General features: G+C 44.2%; 2 protein-coding genes across 12 annotated transcripts in view; one reads left to right on the plus strand and one right to left on the minus strand.

Moving 5' to 3' along the window:
- LOC138815135 (carboxyl-terminal PDZ ligand of neuronal nitric oxide synthase protein) overlaps positions 1-17,617 on the minus strand; it is a 342,848-nt gene that overhangs the window by 6,463 nt on the left and 318,768 nt on the right. For 2 of the 10 annotated variants that reach the window (XM_070004392.1, XM_070004391.1), the window contains exons 9-11: positions 17,098-17,139; positions 13,931-14,096; positions 12,412-12,564 (exon numbers count right to left, since the gene is read on the minus strand). The exons of 1 other annotated variant lie outside the window; for it this stretch is intronic. In XM_070004392.1, the coding sequence (XP_069860493.1) occupies positions 12,412-12,564; positions 13,931-14,096; positions 17,098-17,139 (361 nt within the window). Of the gene's footprint in view, positions 1-1,100; positions 1,848-6,292; positions 7,357-9,309; positions 12,565-13,930; positions 14,097-17,097; positions 17,140-17,617 lie in introns of those variants that run through there. 7 more of the 10 variants (XM_070004399.1, XM_070004393.1, XM_070004395.1 and 4 more) reach the window with 5 other exon arrangements.
- LOC138815136 (spermatogenesis-associated protein 46-like) lies at positions 4,049-7,952 on the plus strand. Of its 2 annotated transcripts, XM_070004402.1 has the most exons (3): positions 4,052-4,307; positions 6,392-6,505; positions 7,177-7,945. In XM_070004402.1, exons 1-3 carry the CDS (start codon positions 4,205-4,207, stop codon positions 7,701-7,703), a joined length of 744 nt encoding a protein of 247 aa, XP_069860503.1. In that variant the 5' UTR covers positions 4,052-4,204; the 3' UTR covers positions 7,704-7,945. The 2 variants fall into 2 exon arrangements, with proteins under 2 accessions (XP_069860504.1, XP_069860503.1); XM_070004403.1 differs by lacking the exon at positions 6,392-6,505 and having other exon boundaries at positions 4,049-4,307; positions 7,177-7,952.

Genomic DNA, 17,617 nt, shown 5'->3' on the forward strand with positions numbered 1-17,617 from the left:
AAGACAGCATCCCTGAGACACAGGGCCAAGCTGGCTGGGCTGTAATGTATACCCACCACCCTAATAGGAGTTTTCAGTCCACCCCACAGAAAGCAGGACTACCAACTTCTGATTATTCTTCTAAGAGTATATCTTGCTATGCCATCCACTCTGGCACAATCTATTACATCTCATATATTTCTCATTTTCCTTATGCAAGTATTCTTTGCAAACAGGCAAAAATTATTTGGATATGAAAAAATTACACTGTTGTCCCCAATTCTAAAGTTTCTGGATCACTAAGGAAAAGTAAATCCTAGGTTTGACGTTTCTATGGAGGTTTCCTTACGTTTTCAGAGCATATACATTCATTTTTAAAAGTGCAAGCACCAAAACCTCCTATTATTTTCAAAATACACTCTTTATAACAAATAACTTTTGGATGATATGGCATTTACCTGTATTCCTTGCTTTCTACTCTCCATAATGTAGTCTACAAAATGCACTGAGTTCTTAAGTAATGTAAAGGTAACCTCTCATGCTCTTTATCTACAGCAGCAAATCTACTTTGTCTCTGTAAGAAAATACTAAGCTTCTTAAGAGGTCACAGAAACCAGAGTGCCTTTTATTTTCTATGATGCCTAGCTTAGGGATCTTGAAAAATAGCAGGCATTTAATCGGTTGGTTTAATTTATTTTTTTATATGAATTGTTAAACATTATTTGCATGATGAGCTAAGATATAGGGAAACTGTTCCCAAATCTATTTATATTTATAGAAACAATTCAGAATCTCTCTATGGGAGTGACTGTGGGGGTTGCTGAGGCCATATGAGAAACTCCTTTCTTCAGTGGACATCTAGACAGGACCTCCTCCATCTTCGTATCTGAGAGACAAGAAACGAGTTCCTTTCCTGTTGATGGTTTTAGTAACCCCTACACACTTTTCTCCTCCCTCAGGACAAGAGGTTTGGTGATTCCAAAAATAATGGTGATGGAAGAGAGTGAGATGACTAGATCCCAGCTGGGTGACTGTTCCAATAGCATTCCCCAACATGCACACACTCAAGCAAAGGGGGGCATCTGGGGACATAGTCATCCACAAGAAAGAGGGTATCTTACCTGTCCGAGAAAAGGGCTCAGAAAGCAGGTGGGAAACAAACAAGAGAAAGGTACATTTTATGTAGTGAACAACCATTTTAGAAGAGTCATTCTGTTTGGGCCACCATAATACACAAGATAGGATTATCATGCAAGACAGAGGCCCTACTACTAAAAGTGACCAGGTTCCAATAAACTCTTCAGAAATCAACCCAAAAATAAGGTTGTGACTTAAAAACTCTACAACAGACACTAATTCAGCCTCTTAAATCCTGACCCCTCAATTCTGTGTGTGTGTGTGTATGTGTGTGTGTGTGTAGTATGTGTGTGTGTGCAGTACTGGGGCTTGAAGTTAGGGCCCAAGTCACTGTCCTTTAGCTTTTATGCTCAAGACTGGTGCTCTTCCATTTGAACTACACCTCCACTTTTGGCTTTTTGTGGTTTACTGGAAATGAGTCTCACAGATTTTCTTGGCTGGGCTGGTTTCAAACTACTATCCTTAGATCTCCACCTACTGAGTAGCTCGGATGACAGATGTGGGCCAGTGGCGCCGAACCTCCCTCAATATTATGAATATCTTTTGCATTGTTACTAGTTTGTGGGAGGGGGGATGGAATGTGATGGACTAAGGCAGAAAAAAAATTCTCCAAGTTCCATGTGCATTTCACAAGTATATAACTTTCTCCAGGTAAAGCACTGGATTATAGCCACTAAGACATTCATCCACTTCAACTCAGAGTCCAAATTAATACTTTGGGGAAACCAAGTAGCAGAGAATGTGTCATATTATACAGGTAAACTGACAGAGGAGAGAATCAGAAATCACTAATCTTGACTCCCAGTCTCTCTACACCACAATTACATAAATGACTGCCAATACCTTTAGCAGTGCTATTCTAACACATTCTAATGTTTTAAAGCAGGATATGAGAGAGGAAAGTCATGCTTTCCTGTTGTTCTTCAAATGTTTAGGTGGTGGGAATAAATACAGGTGAGAAGACAAGTCTGGCTGTTCTGGGCAGAAGCTGACACACAGCACCCAGACATTCTCCACATCACTTTCATAGGAGGGGAGGAGTAGGCTGTGTCTTTCCTTTCTAGCACAAATGTATCAGCATTTAAATGTAAGGCTTGGCTTTGAATCTGTCATGATGATGTGGTTTGGGCAACTTTATCTTCTTTTCCAAGCTTCACAATCATCTTTCCCCATTTACTTGATATCCGACCAGTGCACTGGATTACCATATGGAAAGATGAAGCAGTTAGATGAAGACCTGTTCAGTCCTGTTCTCCCCCAGCAAACTGACTTCAAATCAGTAAAATGGGGTGAGCCACCCATCTGCTGAAAAGAGCTAGTAGAAGTGGAAACAAAATCTGGTTCCTGTTCTCAAGAAATATATGTTCAAAATATATGTGAAAATCATGTTTGTAACTTACCTTCAAATAGTTCAGATAGGAATTAAGTATACCTACTCACATATGGAAGAGGGGTATGATACAGAGTATATCAGCATATGAGAGTTCTTTGTATTCATTTTATTTCTGCAACTTTTTTTTTGTGGATTGTGCTTGAACTCTGGCCCTGTTCCTCAGCTCTTCAGATCAAGGCTAGCACTCTACCACTTGAACTACAGCAGCACTTCTGGCCTTTTCTGTTTATGTGGTGCTGAGGAATCGAATCAGGGCCTCATGCATGTAAGGCAAGCACTCTACCACTGAGCTACATTTCTAGCCCTTCAGAAATGTTTTTTTGCTAACCCCAGGGCTTGAACACAGGTCCTGGGTTCTGTCCCTGAGCCTCTTTGTGCTCAAAGCTAGCACTCTTATCACCTGCAGTGGCTTTTTCTAGGTAGTTTATTGGAGATAAGAGAATCACAGACTTTTCTGCCTGGGCTGGCTTTGAACCACAATCCTCAGATCTCTGCCTCCTGAGTAGATAGAATTAAAGGTGCAAGCCACTGGTGCCTGGCTGTTTACTGTAAATTTTATAAATTTGAAATGATTTCCAAAATATAAATAGTGTGCCCCAGACCAAACACAAAAACAAACAAAACAGAACACAATAACAGTAACTAAAATAAAACCACAAATAGAATTCTATGCCTCTATCAGAAAGAATGACATTGCCCCACTTGTTAGGAAATGGAAAGACTTGGAAAAAATTATATTAAGTGAAGTAAGCCAGGCCCAAAGAAACATAGGTCCCATGTTTTCCATTATTTGCAATAACTAGTATATGTCTGAGTCAAGCAGAAAAGGTCAGATAAGTTGATGTTAGGGAAATGAACCCTAAGATATGTATTCAAATGTTTTTTTTCTTTCATGTGATTGTTTCTAACACATTTATAAGATTATTTCTTTGTTGCTTTGTATGTCCCTCTCCCATGGTATAACCCCTGCTTTCACTGTATTTGATGTCAGTATAATTTGTGGAGGGGAAGGGAAAAAAATCATTTAACTAGGGATACAGGTGGACCCATTGCAACAATGAGATGTACAAGTCGTTATGTCGAAAACGAACTTTACAACTTTGGTGTGTGTGGAGGGGGAGGAGGATTGGATGGGGGGGGGGAAGATGGGAAGGGGACACAAAGGAGGAGGCTACAATGCTTGATAAGAAATGTACTCATTATCTTGCTCATGTAATTGTAACCCCTCTGTACAGTATTTTCACAATAAAAAATATTTGGTGGCAGTGCTTAGGCAAATAGAGAAAAGAAAAAGAATCACTCAGACAGGATGGAGGCTCCCAGAAACAGGGTGGTGGTGGTGGTGGTAGTAGTAGTAGTAGACAACCATGATGTTGGTGATGTCAAAAGTGATAATAATAAAGAACAAAAGATGCAGACAGCATCACCACTGTCACCTCTACTAAATTCTTCCTTCTCTCCAGGTATTCTCAGGCAGGACAGGTCACTGAGAAATGACAAGTCAAAACATCTTAAACAATTAAAACAAGAAAAGGAAAAAAATGTATACAAAAGACCACATCTACCTTTCTAGCTGGTGAATAGAATCATATGACCTTGTGATGTCAACTGCACTTAGAATGTTTATTGTCCAGACAACCTGGCCAGCCTCTTGGGAGCAAGTAGGTGATTTCCATACTCTGCTGTGGTCAGAATATGGAGAACTTTTCACTCCTCAGCATCTCTGGACCTCGAATCTCTTCCTCTGTCTTAAACACATTTCCTGATATTGTGTCTCCTCATGCCACCAGCTTGCCAGGTAAACTCTGGTGTTACAAAGGAAGATGTGGGTTTTGTTTCTGAAATGTTTACTCATGTTCTCTACCAGATCATGTTCAGTCTGGGAATGAGACAGACAAACATGTAGAAAAAATAATTTTTCAAAATATTGCATTCTTGGTAAATTATTCTTGCAGTTCTATAACTTATGGCAAGGCAAAAATAGGAGAAACATTGTGGTCAAATTTATTTCTCCAAGAGTTTAGTGAAATTTCATAGTGGTAGCCTGTTGACATAAAGAGTTTTTCTTGGCCAAGTGCTGGTGGATCACTCCTATAATCCTAGCTAATTAGAAACCTGAGATCTGAGAATCAGCCAGATTTGAAGCCAGCCCAGACAAGGAAGTCTTTGAGACTCTTAGCACCAATCAGCCACCAAAAATCTGGAAGTGAAACTGGGGCTCAAGTGATAGAGCTCTAGTCTTAAACAAGAAAGTTTAGGGAGAGTGCATAGACCCTGAGTTAAAGCCTCAGGACCAGCAAAAAGAAAGAAGGGGAAGGAGGGAAGGAAGGCAGGAAGGCAGGGAGGAAGGGAGGGAGGGGAGAAAAAGAAAGAAAGAAAGGAAGAAAGGAAGAAAGAAAGGAAAGAAAGAAAGAAAGAAAGAAAGAAAGAAAGAAAGAAAGAAAGAAAGAAAGAAAGAAAGAAAGAGACAGAGAGACAGAGAAATAGGGAGGGAGGGAGGAAAGGAGGGAGGGAGGGAAGGAGGGAGGGAGGGAAGGAAGGAAGGAAGGAAGGAAAGAAGGAAGGAAGGAAGGAAGGAAGGAAGGAAGGAAGGAAGGAAAAAAGAGTATGTTCTTGCATCTGTGCTTTGGTAAACTGGAGAAAGCTTAGACTTACTGAACTATCAGTTGGTGGCCAGGTAGTAGCGCTGAGCACATCATAGACCAAAGGTGGACACTATGAGGACTTGCCACTCAGTGTGGACCCTGGACTGTAGCACCCACAGTATGGAAAGCTGATGAAATGTAGAATCTCAGGTCCTTATTCCAGACCCACTGAGTCAGAATTTCTATTTTTAATAAGCTCACCATGCACATTAAGATTTAAGAAGTACTGCTCTGTGGGGTAGTTCCCCTGAACATCCATTTGCTAAATGTGTGTGTGTGTGTGTGTGTGTGTGTGTGTGTGTGTGTGTGTGTGTGTGTGTGTGTGTGTGTGTGTGTGTGTGTGTGTGTGTGTGTGTGTGTGTGTGTGTGTGTGTGTGTGTGTGTGTGTGTGTGTGTGTGTGTGTGTGTGTGTGTGTGTGTGTGTGTGTGTGTGTGTGTATTCTATTTCCCAAACTGAGCACAGCTATTGCCCTGGGATATCAGGCTATTCCTCTCATAATCCCAAGTGTGGAGGATTGAATCCAGAGCCTCATGCATTTTAGGCTCACCAGTGAGCTACTCCTTAAACTCAATTCTGCTTTTTTTTTTCCTTTTTTTTTTGTTGCTTGTTTTTTTATTTATTTTTTTATTTTTTTCCGGTCTTGGTGCTTGAACTCTGGGCCTGGGCACTGGCCCTTAGCTCTTCAGCTCAAGGCCAGCACTCTACCACTTGAGCCTCTTCTAGCTTTTTATGTTTATGTGATGCTGAGGAATTGAACCCAGGGTCTCATGCATGCGAGGCAAACACTCTACCACTGAGCCACCTTCCCAGCCCTCAATTCTGCTTTTTATTCAAGCATTAGCAGATACTCCAGGATGAGCCACAGGACAATCCTCTGACTGTGATGTTTCAGATGGAGAACAAGGCTTTTTGTCCTTAAAGGGGTCATGCAACATGGCTATGTAGCCCATGAGCAGAGATTCTGCTCTAGAATCTGTGTCAGGACGGTAGGGTGATGGGAGGGTCAGGCAGAGAGGTATCATCTAGGCCACATTTGAGGTTTGAATGAAACAGCTCTATTTGGAATTCCCTAGGATGTCAATGCAGAATAGTTCTGTCTAGCTGGTCATTGCTTTGTTCCAGCATTTAGATAGATACCTTGACATGCAGGTGAGCCTTCAGGTGTGTCTTTGGAAGTCTGAAGAGGAGAATCCTCAACCTTGCTGAGCTCACCATAGTGTTTCTTCTATAACACAGACATTGCAAAGACAGCAGTACCCAGTGAGGTTTCCAGCCCAGCTCAGGCCCTGCCACCCCAGTATCAAAGCAGCGCTCTCCGGCATGGGGTACATAACACAGTGCCTTCACCAGGTGAGGCCTTTTCCAACTCTGTGTGGGAACATGTGACAAGTTGAAGATGTATAGGGGCTGCGTACCTATGAGAAAGGAGCTCACAAGCTGGCTCATGTGCTGCTTTACCTGCAACCTCTTATCCAGTCCTTCTTCCTGTAACAGAAGCCCATAAGCCTATAGAAGCTTTTTCCCTTTCCTCTCCCATCTCTCAGTCTTTTGCAGAGAAACAAGCTTCTGTGTATGTGGGCTGCTGGATGATTAGGATAAACAGTAAAGCTGAAGAAATAGTCACACTGGTGGTAGAAAGAGGGACTACAGGAGGTCAGAGGTCTGGTTCACCTGTCCTTGAATCAAGGACAAGGTATCTTCAGGGAAGGAAGGACCTGACACCTATCAAGACTTAGTACAGTATTTTCACAATTAAAAAAACTTATTAATATTAAAAAAAAGACTTAGTGCCTGAGAGAGGCCTACCTCCTCAGAAATCTAACAGCCATTTAAATAGAATAAGAAAGCAGTAGGAACTAATGCCTTAGACTGTTCTTCCATCCACTCTCAGTTGCTAGCAAGGTCATCCCATATCAGGGCTAACTACCTGTATTCTCACCTTTCTGATCGCTTCCAGATACCCCAGCTTCATCGCTCCCTGCCCATAACCCAAGACTAAGACCTAGAACTTTTGTTCGCAGATTGTACCTTGGGGGACGCCCAGAACGGAGAACAGCTGAGGAGAAACTGTACCATCTACCGGCCCTGGTTCTCCCCTTACAGCTACTTTGTATGCACAGACAGAGAGAGCCACCTAGAGGCCTATAGCTTCCCAGAGATGGAAAGGGATGAAGGAAGAGGCGACAACTGCCTTCTGGAAGACATGACTGAGAGTATCTGCTCATCCTCTTCCTCCCCAGAGAACACATACTCCCGAGAGGCAACCAAGAAATGCAGGCATGGCCCAGACTCCATGGATTATATCACATCCCAGGACATTATAACAGCCTCCAAATGGCACCAGGCTCAGCAGAATGGCTACAAGTGCGCAGCCTGCTGCCGCATGTACCCCACCTTGCATTCCCTCAAGAGCCACATCAAGGGGGGCTTTAAGGAAGGTTTCAGTTGCAAGGTGTACTACCGCAAGCTCAAAACCCTCTGGGGCAAGGAGCAGAAGGCCTGGCAAGGGGATAGGCTCTCTGCAGGCAGCTCCCAGGCCTTTAAGTAGTTCTGCTGGACACCTGAAATAGGGGATGAAGCCTGTTTATGTCTCTAGAGTGATGCCAATAAATCAGTTAGTCACAGCCTCCTGTCAAGTTTGAGGTCACCCTGCACCATTGGCTGTCCTTTCTGCATCCAGTGAGTTCTCATCACCTTCATCTAGTGGTTGCCTAGCAACACTAGGGCCACCCTCCCTCCCTCCCTCCCTCCCTCCCTCCCTCCTTCCTTTTTTCTCTCTTTTTCTAAAATAAAAACAATACCCAAAGTTTGAGAATATCCTCTAAGACAGTGATTCACAAAGTGAGGTGTTCAGACCAGCAGAGTTGGCATCCTAGAGGAACTGGTTAGACTTGAGCTTCTCAGGCCCCACTCAGTCCTGCTCAGACTCTGGAGTGGAAGCCTGACTAGTTGTGCTAAACCAGCCCTCAAGGTGACCCTGAAGCAGCTCCATAGTGGGGACAAAGAGTTGTTTCCAGGAGGAAGAATCCCTAAATGCTAATGTATGAGAAGGAGAATACAGACAACATAATATCCCTGAGCAAAATGAAAGAAAAAGATGGGGAGGGTGGGCCCTGCCCAGTGTATATAGCATCATCACTTCTGCTGAAGCAGAAAAAGATCACTTCTGATCCAGGGGACATCTTTTCATGGCTGTTTTGTCCTGCTACCATGTAATGTGCCTAGTTGACAGCCCGACCCTTATTCCATTTCTGCACAAACCTTGCTGCCAATACAACACTTAAAGGAACTATCATCAGATGCTGCCTTTTTTGTCCATTATGTGGGCTAAAAAAAAGAAGAAAAGCTGGTCCTAATTTAGATCTGATTTCCCTCTGGCTTCAGCTCTATGATGGTTGTGGGCCCTTTCACTGCTGTTAGGGCATTTCCTATCAAGGACCTGGCACCAACACTCCCTTAGTCTTTGCCTCCCTGATAAGTGGGCCTATGAGTGGGGCTGGAGGGTCTTTATCTTTTCAGTGGGTACACAGTAACCCTTTCTGGAGCCAAATTTCACTTGTCATTGGGCTGCTGAAATCATATGTAGCTCTTTCATTCTCTCCAGAGTCAGACAGAAGCTGGGCTCAAATCCCTGTCCCTCATGTGCTATAAGACTAATGTAAGAACACTCCTAGTCTGTTTCTTACCCATTCTGTTTTCCCACATATAGCTAGAGTCCAAGTCTCATTATTATCAGACTCAGGAGCTGGGACATGTAGGTTATAACCTGTCTAGGCTGAGGCTAGGTGGTCTCTAGGCAACCATGACATCATTTCTAGGAGTCCATCCCCTGAGGGAGTAAATGAATGACTGGGCATCTTTTTAGTCCTCATTCTGAACCAGTGTTTCTTTACCAGAAAAGCTACCTGGACCCTGGCAGGCATCTCTTCATTGCAGGCATCAAGCATTTACAAAATGATCCCCAATTGAGACAAGTGGTATAATTTGACCCTACAAAGCTGGTCTGCAGAAGTGAAGGTGCCACTTCTCTCCCTCTTCCAGGGAGCATGTATATCCTTTCTAAACCATGTCACAGAGCTGATATTGCCGGTAAAGGAAAGAGGAGAGAAGAAGCAGGTAAAATAGAGGAAGCAAGAAAAGACTATGGAAAGGCATTTAGAAATAAGAAAGGTTTTTATTTAGCAAAAGCCAGTAGGCGAGTGACAACATCCAGGGAGTAAGTGCACTTACATTAACAGAATCTTGTCCCAGAGAGTTGATCCAACAGTTAAAGACACACAGTTTTAGGAGGAGAGGACTAGGGGGAAGGAGGAAGTAGGCAAGCAAAGATTAAATAAAGGGATGCAACTCCTAAACAAAGCAGCTGAGAAAAGGGAGGCTTAGAAGAGGTTTTACAGATAACATCGAGACAAGCAGGAATATAGGAAATATAATTTTCAGTCCCCATATGCAGTCCATTCTGCAGAGAAATTCTTTCCTGACTCTGCACTCGTGAGGCCTTGTGTGCCCAAGAGTCTGCTGGCACCTGGAGCAGGCTGGGGAGAAGGTACCAACGAGGTCGGCACCCCTCGTGTCCACATGTCCTTCATATAGGGCCGAGTAGTAGGATAGAAGAGAGGAAGGCAGAGTTGAGTTAGCAGAGCAGGAAGCAAGGAGGAAGGATAGAGGGGCACTGCTGAGAAGTCAGGTCTGCAACATTCTCTTTCTTGCTCGGTGGCTCCAATGAAGGGTAGGTATTTGGTGACCTTGCAAGGCCCCTAAATCTGTTCTTTGTCTCATCACTATGCACCAAGTCATACAGATTTGGGTACATTGGGAGGATAGGGCAACCCATGAATGATATTCCAGGGAAGGATTGAGTCAGGTAAAAGGTAGAGTTGAGGAAGGCAAATACCAACAGTATAAGTCTTGAATAGGTGCCAAATCATCATCACGTAACTGGGTCCCAGTCTCCCTAGTTCCTTAATATCACCTCTATTTCTTTCTTTTCAACTTTTTCAAGACTCTTTTAGAAATTATCTTTCCTACCCACTCCCCCATCCTAACCTACTTTTCCATCTACAACCCATATACTTAATCCACTGACCTCTGGCTTTGTCCTTAGCTCTTGCTTGTAGGAAGTGGCCTTGAGAAATCATATTTTCTACTGATAATCAAACTCCTACTGATAATATTTCTACTTGATAATCTTAAAAGTCTCAGGCTCAGGGAGCCCTGGGCTAGGATAATGTAAACTAGCTAATGGGCTAGTAGGGCCAGCTAATCCAGATTCCTCGTAGCTGCTCCTTTGGTTTCATTCCCTGTGTATCTGGACCTACTTCCAATAGTTAATTAGCACATGTAACAAACAGAACCATGCATCTCCAATGAATAACATGTAAGAAAAATATACAAATCTATTATTCACTCAAACACTCTGAAGATCCCCTTTCTCTTCTCTCACTTCTCACAAGCCAACAAACATGCCGAAACCTTCTCTTACACACACACACACACACACACACACACACACACACACCTTATTTCCACTGACACCCTGATAAATCAGGGAGGGCAAATATAAATCTGCATTTGTTTCTTTTAACTTGGACTTATGGTCTAGAAGAAACCCAACTGTGGCTACAAGAAAAGGCTGTGATGGCATTTATATAAATTCCATACCAAAGCTGGGTTTAAAGTCCATTTTGGACAACTGTATCCATATCAGTTGGCCTTCTAATAATACTGCAGTCTGGTCTATAGCTTGTTGTCCAGCATAAAGACATCTTCTCTCAAAACATATGACTCACACATGTCTCAGCTTTCTCTGAGGCATCTGAGAATCTGTTAACCACTAAAGGCCTTCAGTGATAGAGTTTCCCTTATGGGCCAAGTCAGTCTGTTACTGGACAGAGATATATCTAGGCAGGGCCTAGATGATAGAAGTTGCACTTTTTACAGGTGTTCAGGGCATGAGCACCCAGAGATGGGCCAGGGTGGCATGGCTGTGGTCCCTGATCTCAGTGGCAGTGATTCTAAAAAGTGGATAAAAGTAATCTCAGCTACCAGCTTGCATCAGTGTTTTTCCCCCCATCTATCCATCCATCTATCCATCCTTTTTTTTTTCAGTAAAAACTGACCAATCTGCCCAGTGAAGGAAACAAGTTGAGAGGTAAGGCAGGGGACTCTGGGGCTCTGAGGCTTCCACAGATTCAAAGTGCTGCAGAAGCTTCAGGTGGCCCAGCTCTCCCCCTGAGGCAGGACACAGGAACCGAGGGCACTTCACAGTCTCCATTTATAGGAGCTGAGCTGCAGACAGGAGGCAGGCAGGCAGGGCTTCTAAGCTGAAGAGCTAGACCTACATGACTTGGAACAGCAAAAGGCCTTTCTTTCTCTCACTCTCTTTTTCAGCTCCCTTAGAAACAACATCCAGTGTTCAGCAAGGGGGAAAAATGGACCCAATTTCTTCTAATAGTTTCCATACTCATGTCATTTGAAACAGCCTGGCTCTTGTAGCACAGAGCTCATTCAGCTTCTACAATTTCAGCCAGGGCCTAGAGAAGGAATTCTCTCATAGGGTTAGGGGAGGGTTAGGCAACTCATAGCATCCTGATATTCAAAACAAAGTACCTGAGAAGGTACCAATGGCTTCCCTTTATGATCTGGGCCAGGGAGAAAGAAAGAGGGAGGAGAGCACATTAGGGCATCATATGACAGAGAAGAGGGTCCTGACAGTGCAGCAGGTCTTCCAGAAGCCTGTGGTTCTGATGAGGGACCTTCTCCCAAAGCCATGGGCTCTGGAAGACACTGCTTCCATCACCCTGCACCACAAGCAGAAAGTAGGTATTTATTTAATTCTGAGAATCCAATTTTGTTTCCTATTGGTCCTCTAAAGTGACATTCTGGTCTTATTATCAAGCCTTACCCTCTCCGGGGTCGTAGGGTGCTCTCAACTTAGGAAGCTGCTAGATTCAGCCCCTCCACACCACCTCTGCCACCTCCTCACCCTGGCACCTACACAGCGATCTCATCATCCAGGCTGTCGCCCAGCTCCTGTCTCTGCAGGACATGGAGCAGGCGTGGCAGCTCTTCTTGGGACCACGAGTCCCGCTCCTCGCTCTCGTCCGTGTTAGACTCATACTCAGAAGCAATGCCCGACTCCCGGAATTTGATGAGCTCCAGGCTGCCCAGGAGGGGCTCACCTTGGGCCAGGGGTGGTATGTCCTCAGGTGGGAGGAAGCGGAAGCACTCCAGCTTCACCAAGCAGTCACGCCTACCTAAGGGGCTGCCCACTGGGTGGGCAAAGTCAGCCAAGCCCGAGCCCAGTGGTGGTGAGTGCAGATCCTCTGGCTTAGGGGTCGTGGGGTCACATAGCACAGGCAGGGCTCCAGAACGGAAGGTGATCTCCAGCAAGCTGTCCTGGGATCCCACTGCAGAGACAAAGGGTAGGAGTGGGGAGAAAGGGGTGCCATGAGGTCAGGGTCTAAAGAACTTGTCTAATCCCTATGGTTTAGTATCTTTAGTAACTTGCAGATTGGCTTTAGTTAGGACAGAGCAGGGTCTCAGCATTCAGTCTGGATAATCTGAGAATGGACTGTCCAAAGAAGTGAAGCACAGTAGCTTCTAGCCCATACTCTGAGCTTCTTTAAAATGTAGTTTCTCAGCCCTGCCCCACACTTACTGACTTGAATGTCTGTGGGCTAGATCATGGGATAGCTCATGGCATAGTTAAGGAAACTACTGGTAGAGTTGTGAAAATATGAATTTTGTAATTAGACCTCAATGTGAATCTTGGTCCCATCCCCTGCCAATCCTGTGCCCTAGAACTAGTGACTTAACCACCCTGACTGATTCTGCATCTGTAAGATGGGTGTAACAACATCTAACACTCAAGGTACTAAATGAGATCTCAGATAGATAGATAGATAGATAGACAGACAGATAGAGACAGACAGACAGATAGATAGATAGATAGATAGATAGATAGATAGATAGATAGATAGATAGATAGATCACAGTTTCGGCACAATAGATGATCAATTGGGTATGTGTTAGTCCCTAGGCGGCACAGACTGTCAGCAGGTGAACAATCCAGGGGTAAGTGCAAGTTGAAGGCCCAGAGATGTGTCTCCTACTACTTTCCAATCCAGGTTGGAGGTGGCTGGGCATACAGGCAGCATCTCAGCCCAGAGGCAAGTAACCTGTGCCACAGACCAGCAGAGCTATTAGCCACAGTTACTATACTGCCTTATCTAAATGGAACTTTTACCAGCTTCTTCTATGCAACAGCGTTGTGAAATATATAGTACAGAGAGACAACTATCAAACTGTTAGAGCTTTTCTGCAGAGCTCACAAAGATCATAGCACCCAGAAGATGCTCAGCAGGTCCCTTCAAATAGAGACTTGGATAAGCATGTGTCTTTGACTCCCAGGTACATTTAAGGCCGTGTGTGTGTGTGTGTGTGTGTGTGTGTGTGTGTGTGTGTGTGTGTGTGTGTGTGTGTGTGTGTGTGTGTGTGTGTGTGTGTGTGTGTGTGTGTGTGTGTGTGTGTGTGTGTGTGTGTGTGTGTGTGTGTGTGTGTGTGTGTTAGAAGATAGCCAAGGTATGGTCTCTTCTAAAATTCTATAACTCATGAGGTTTATAGACAATATAAATGAAAGCTGATTTTTCTTCTTCTACTGGAATACAAAGGCAAGGTCAGGATTCCAATAAACTATCCTCATAGCTGCAAGGAAATAATGTGTTCTCCAGAACTTCCACCCAGGGAGGGAGGCTGGGCATGGAACTGGCTTACTGGAGTTCTGTCCTGACAGCTTCAGCTCCAGCTCCTGGACCTGTTTTACTAGCAGAGAGATGTGCTGTAGCATGTCCTTGTTCTGCAGTAGGAGCTGGTGCACACGAGCCTGGGCCTCCAGCCGTGCCGCAGCCTCAGCAGCCAACTGATCCTTCAGCAAGTGGACCTGCAGAGAAGAGGAGGAGGTAGGGGAGACAGACAGGAGATGGGACAAAGAGAAGAGAGATGAATGCAAATGAGAGTTGCCAGTAGATGGCATCAAGTTTCTGCTCATTGAGCTCAAGACCAACAAGCTTGTCACAGAAATTTGGACACCTGGTCTTGTAATTCTGAAGAAGGATCCATAAGAAGTTGGGTCACTGGCTCTATAGATCTCTCTGTATCCCTCAAGGGAGGACCAATGTGCAGCACTCAGGTCCCAGGTAGAAAAGGTAGAAAAGATCACCCCCTCCCCCCAACACAACCCCCCACTGAACAAACTCTTTCAACTTCAACACAGCACTTCTAGAGTGAGAATAATCACAATCACAATAACCCCTCCATGTCATCTTTCTACCTTGTATAGAAATGAAAGAAATAGGAAGCACTACTGCATTTCTAAATCAGTGAGCTAGTTGTGGCTGTAGCCTGACTTCACATGTCTGGGATGCCAATCTTATTCTTAATGGAGGCAATTAGGACTGTGATTTCTTCCTAGAGGGGATCAAACAGCTGCTGAGTGACTTAAAATAGCACTCTTCTGACACCCCAAAAGGGCTGAGGTGGACATTTACAATAAGCATTTCATCAATTCCCAATCTTCTCACAGTAGAACAGCCAGTAATGGCACATTCACTGGGCCTGTCAACTGTGGCATTTGCACATATGCCTTTGCTGTATAATCCTTGTGTGGAGACAGAACTCAGAGGGGGTAAATAGGGAAAATATATCCAGTCTTTGGCATGAAGAAACTGAGTCACAAGGCTAATGTCCACCCATAGATGATACTTGCGCTAGGAAGGGGATAAAGAATCTCTGAGGACAACTTCAGAAGCTTCTCCTGGCAAAAGGGACTGAATTTGGTGAGTTGGACCAAAAACATAGTATAAACAAAGAATCAAGTTAGATGGGATATAGATGGAAAGGGAGGAAAAAGCATTCACCAATTCTCTATTTCAGATGAAAGTGCTCTGAGCAACAGTGTGCTCCTGAGAATTTTTGTCAGGGAGTAAAGACCATTACTACCTCACTAAGGCTCACCAAAGGATCTTGCCTTCTTCCCCATGTCTGACCCTTCCTGGAGCCAGGAGCCAATACCAAGAAAATTGTACTCTTGGGCATAGTGGCTGCTTCTCTTTTTGCCCAGATTTAAAGACTTGACCTTGCAGTTGGCTTTGCTTTAAACTGAGTGGAGCCACTAATGAGATTAGCTGACTCTTTCCATTAGTGGCTCCCCAATGCTAGACTCATCCTTCCCCAAGGAAGATGTTGCCTAAGGAATTTAAATCTAATCTCTCATGAAGCATTGCTAAGGGAAGAACTGATATTCTGGTCAAGACATCAGCCTCATTTAGTATTTCATACAAACAGGAAAAATCTGGAAAGGAGTGAGAACAGGGAAAGAACTATCAATAACATTTTAATCTGGATCAGATGATGGGTGGCTATTAAACCTTTGTCTTCCTTAGAAACTAGGACATGGAGAAGTTTTACGCAGAAACCTATAGGTTCTAAGGAACAGGGCAATTGCTGTGCTAATCTCTCAGATATGCTCCCAGAAGAAGGGCCAGCTCATCCCTTCACCTGTGAATACTCTGGCTTATTTTGAACTAAGAATATCTTTTAAAGGAATCTACTGAACAACTAGATCTGATACCTATTCATTGTCTATTTTCTTTCAAACCAAGTAGCAACATCAGGCAGAAATGTGAAATAATTTTTTAGTGGATGTCACCAGAGAAAGCATCCTACTAATGAGTGTCTGTTGAGGGCTCCCTAACACACATCCTACAGACTCAGATTCCTGCATCCCAATATGAATATCCCAATAGGAAAGGCTATTTGGAAGCACTGCATCAGGAGCAGGGATGCTGGAATCTGGTGGTTACTCCCCAGGCAACACTAAGTAATTCACCTCCAGATCCCATAGTTACACATCTGTCAAATGGACAGCTGGCTAAGGACTTACCCTCTAGGTGGACCATTTGCTAAATGTCCACTGAAATAAAGTCCCCAGTTCCCCACTGAGAATAAGCATTAAGGACAAAACAGCAATTCCTTCTTGCAGAAGTTGAATGGGGAGTGGCCAGGGGTTTGCGAGAAGTGAGAGGCTTGTTTGACATTCAAGTCCCAAAGATGGAGTGTCATCAACACAGATAGATAATCATTGCCTCCAATGCATAGGGTGCAAACCCACCAGCACCAAAGGCCATGAGAAGATCCCCCTGAGAAGAGGAGCTCCTTGTCCCAGATTATGTAAGATTTTTACCTCTGCAAATGCTTCTGTTATACCAGTTCATGTGTTTTCAGACCCTATGAGTGCACAAAATACGTACCACTGCTACTGCTCCAAGCCAGCAGTAATAAACTCATATTTCTGCAGCTGTCAAAAGTGGCATCACGCATGAGGTTCAAGCCTCTGCCATGACAGTCTGTACCATAGGAAAGCCCAGACCAGGCCCAGTAGAAACAGTATGGCCTGAACTTCCTTGAATACTGAAGCAAGGCATACATGTACTTGAAATGCTAGAAGGAGTCTATGCTACTTCTAGCCTTGGTTTGAGCAGTGTGCTGTAGCTCTCTCTGCTTTGATTCTCTGTTCATATGAGAAGAGCAAAACATACCACACCTTTCCCAAGGTGGGATATTTGTTTTTAGCATAAATTTCTTTCAAAGAATTAAACATTTTCAACAAAGGGTAGCTGTATTAACTTCTGAAGGGGTACATGTTGGTGTCTTCTATCTACAATATATCACTTACAAACTAAATTCGTGGCACAGACACAGTGATGTGGCACTAAGGCCATGCTCATTGCCAGTGTCCACCTCTGCATCCTGGTTATAACACAGCACAAATAAGATCAACTCTGTAGCCCAAGTTCTGTGCACTTTTTCCAAATTCTAACACCCTCCCTCAACCACCCAGCCATATCAACACCATTGCCACACTCATTCTCCAGCCTACTTGCCTGGACTCCAGCTCCTCCATCAGAAGTAGGGGCAGGGCCAGGCTGAAGTTAGGGAGCAGTAGGCACATGGAAATGGCAGTGGAGAGAACCAGAGCAATTTGCCCCTCCTCCTCCTCCCCCCACCCACCAAACACAAGCAGAGGCAGGAGGTGCTATCTCAGCATGCACATGGCAGGGTCTTGGGCATATCAGGGTGCAGGGGACTGGGAGAAGCCACAAAGACAGATGTTACATCTAGGCTTGGGCTGAGGATATGGAGCATTTTCAGCACTATTCCTTTAACTAACAGCACACACAATTACAAAGCATAAATGATCAAGTATTTGCTTCTAAACAAGCAGGAGTGGAAGCAGGTAGAGCAGAACTCAAAATAGAAATCCTGGGCTGCACTAACATTTGTTTTCCATGAGGTAGGCCAGAAATTGGTAAACTGTGATCTGGCCTACTTACTGTTGTTACTGAGCCACAATATCCAGGTCAATTCTGGAGCCAAACAGGCTCAACCCACAGCCATGCAGGC

This window comes from Dipodomys merriami, unplaced genomic scaffold (assembly GCF_024711535.1).
Source record: "Dipodomys merriami isolate MVZ:Mamm:240054 unplaced genomic scaffold, mDipMer1.0.p SCAF_625, whole genome shotgun sequence".
In the NCBI taxonomy this organism is placed as follows: Eukaryota; Metazoa; Chordata; class Mammalia; order Rodentia; family Heteromyidae; genus Dipodomys; species Dipodomys merriami.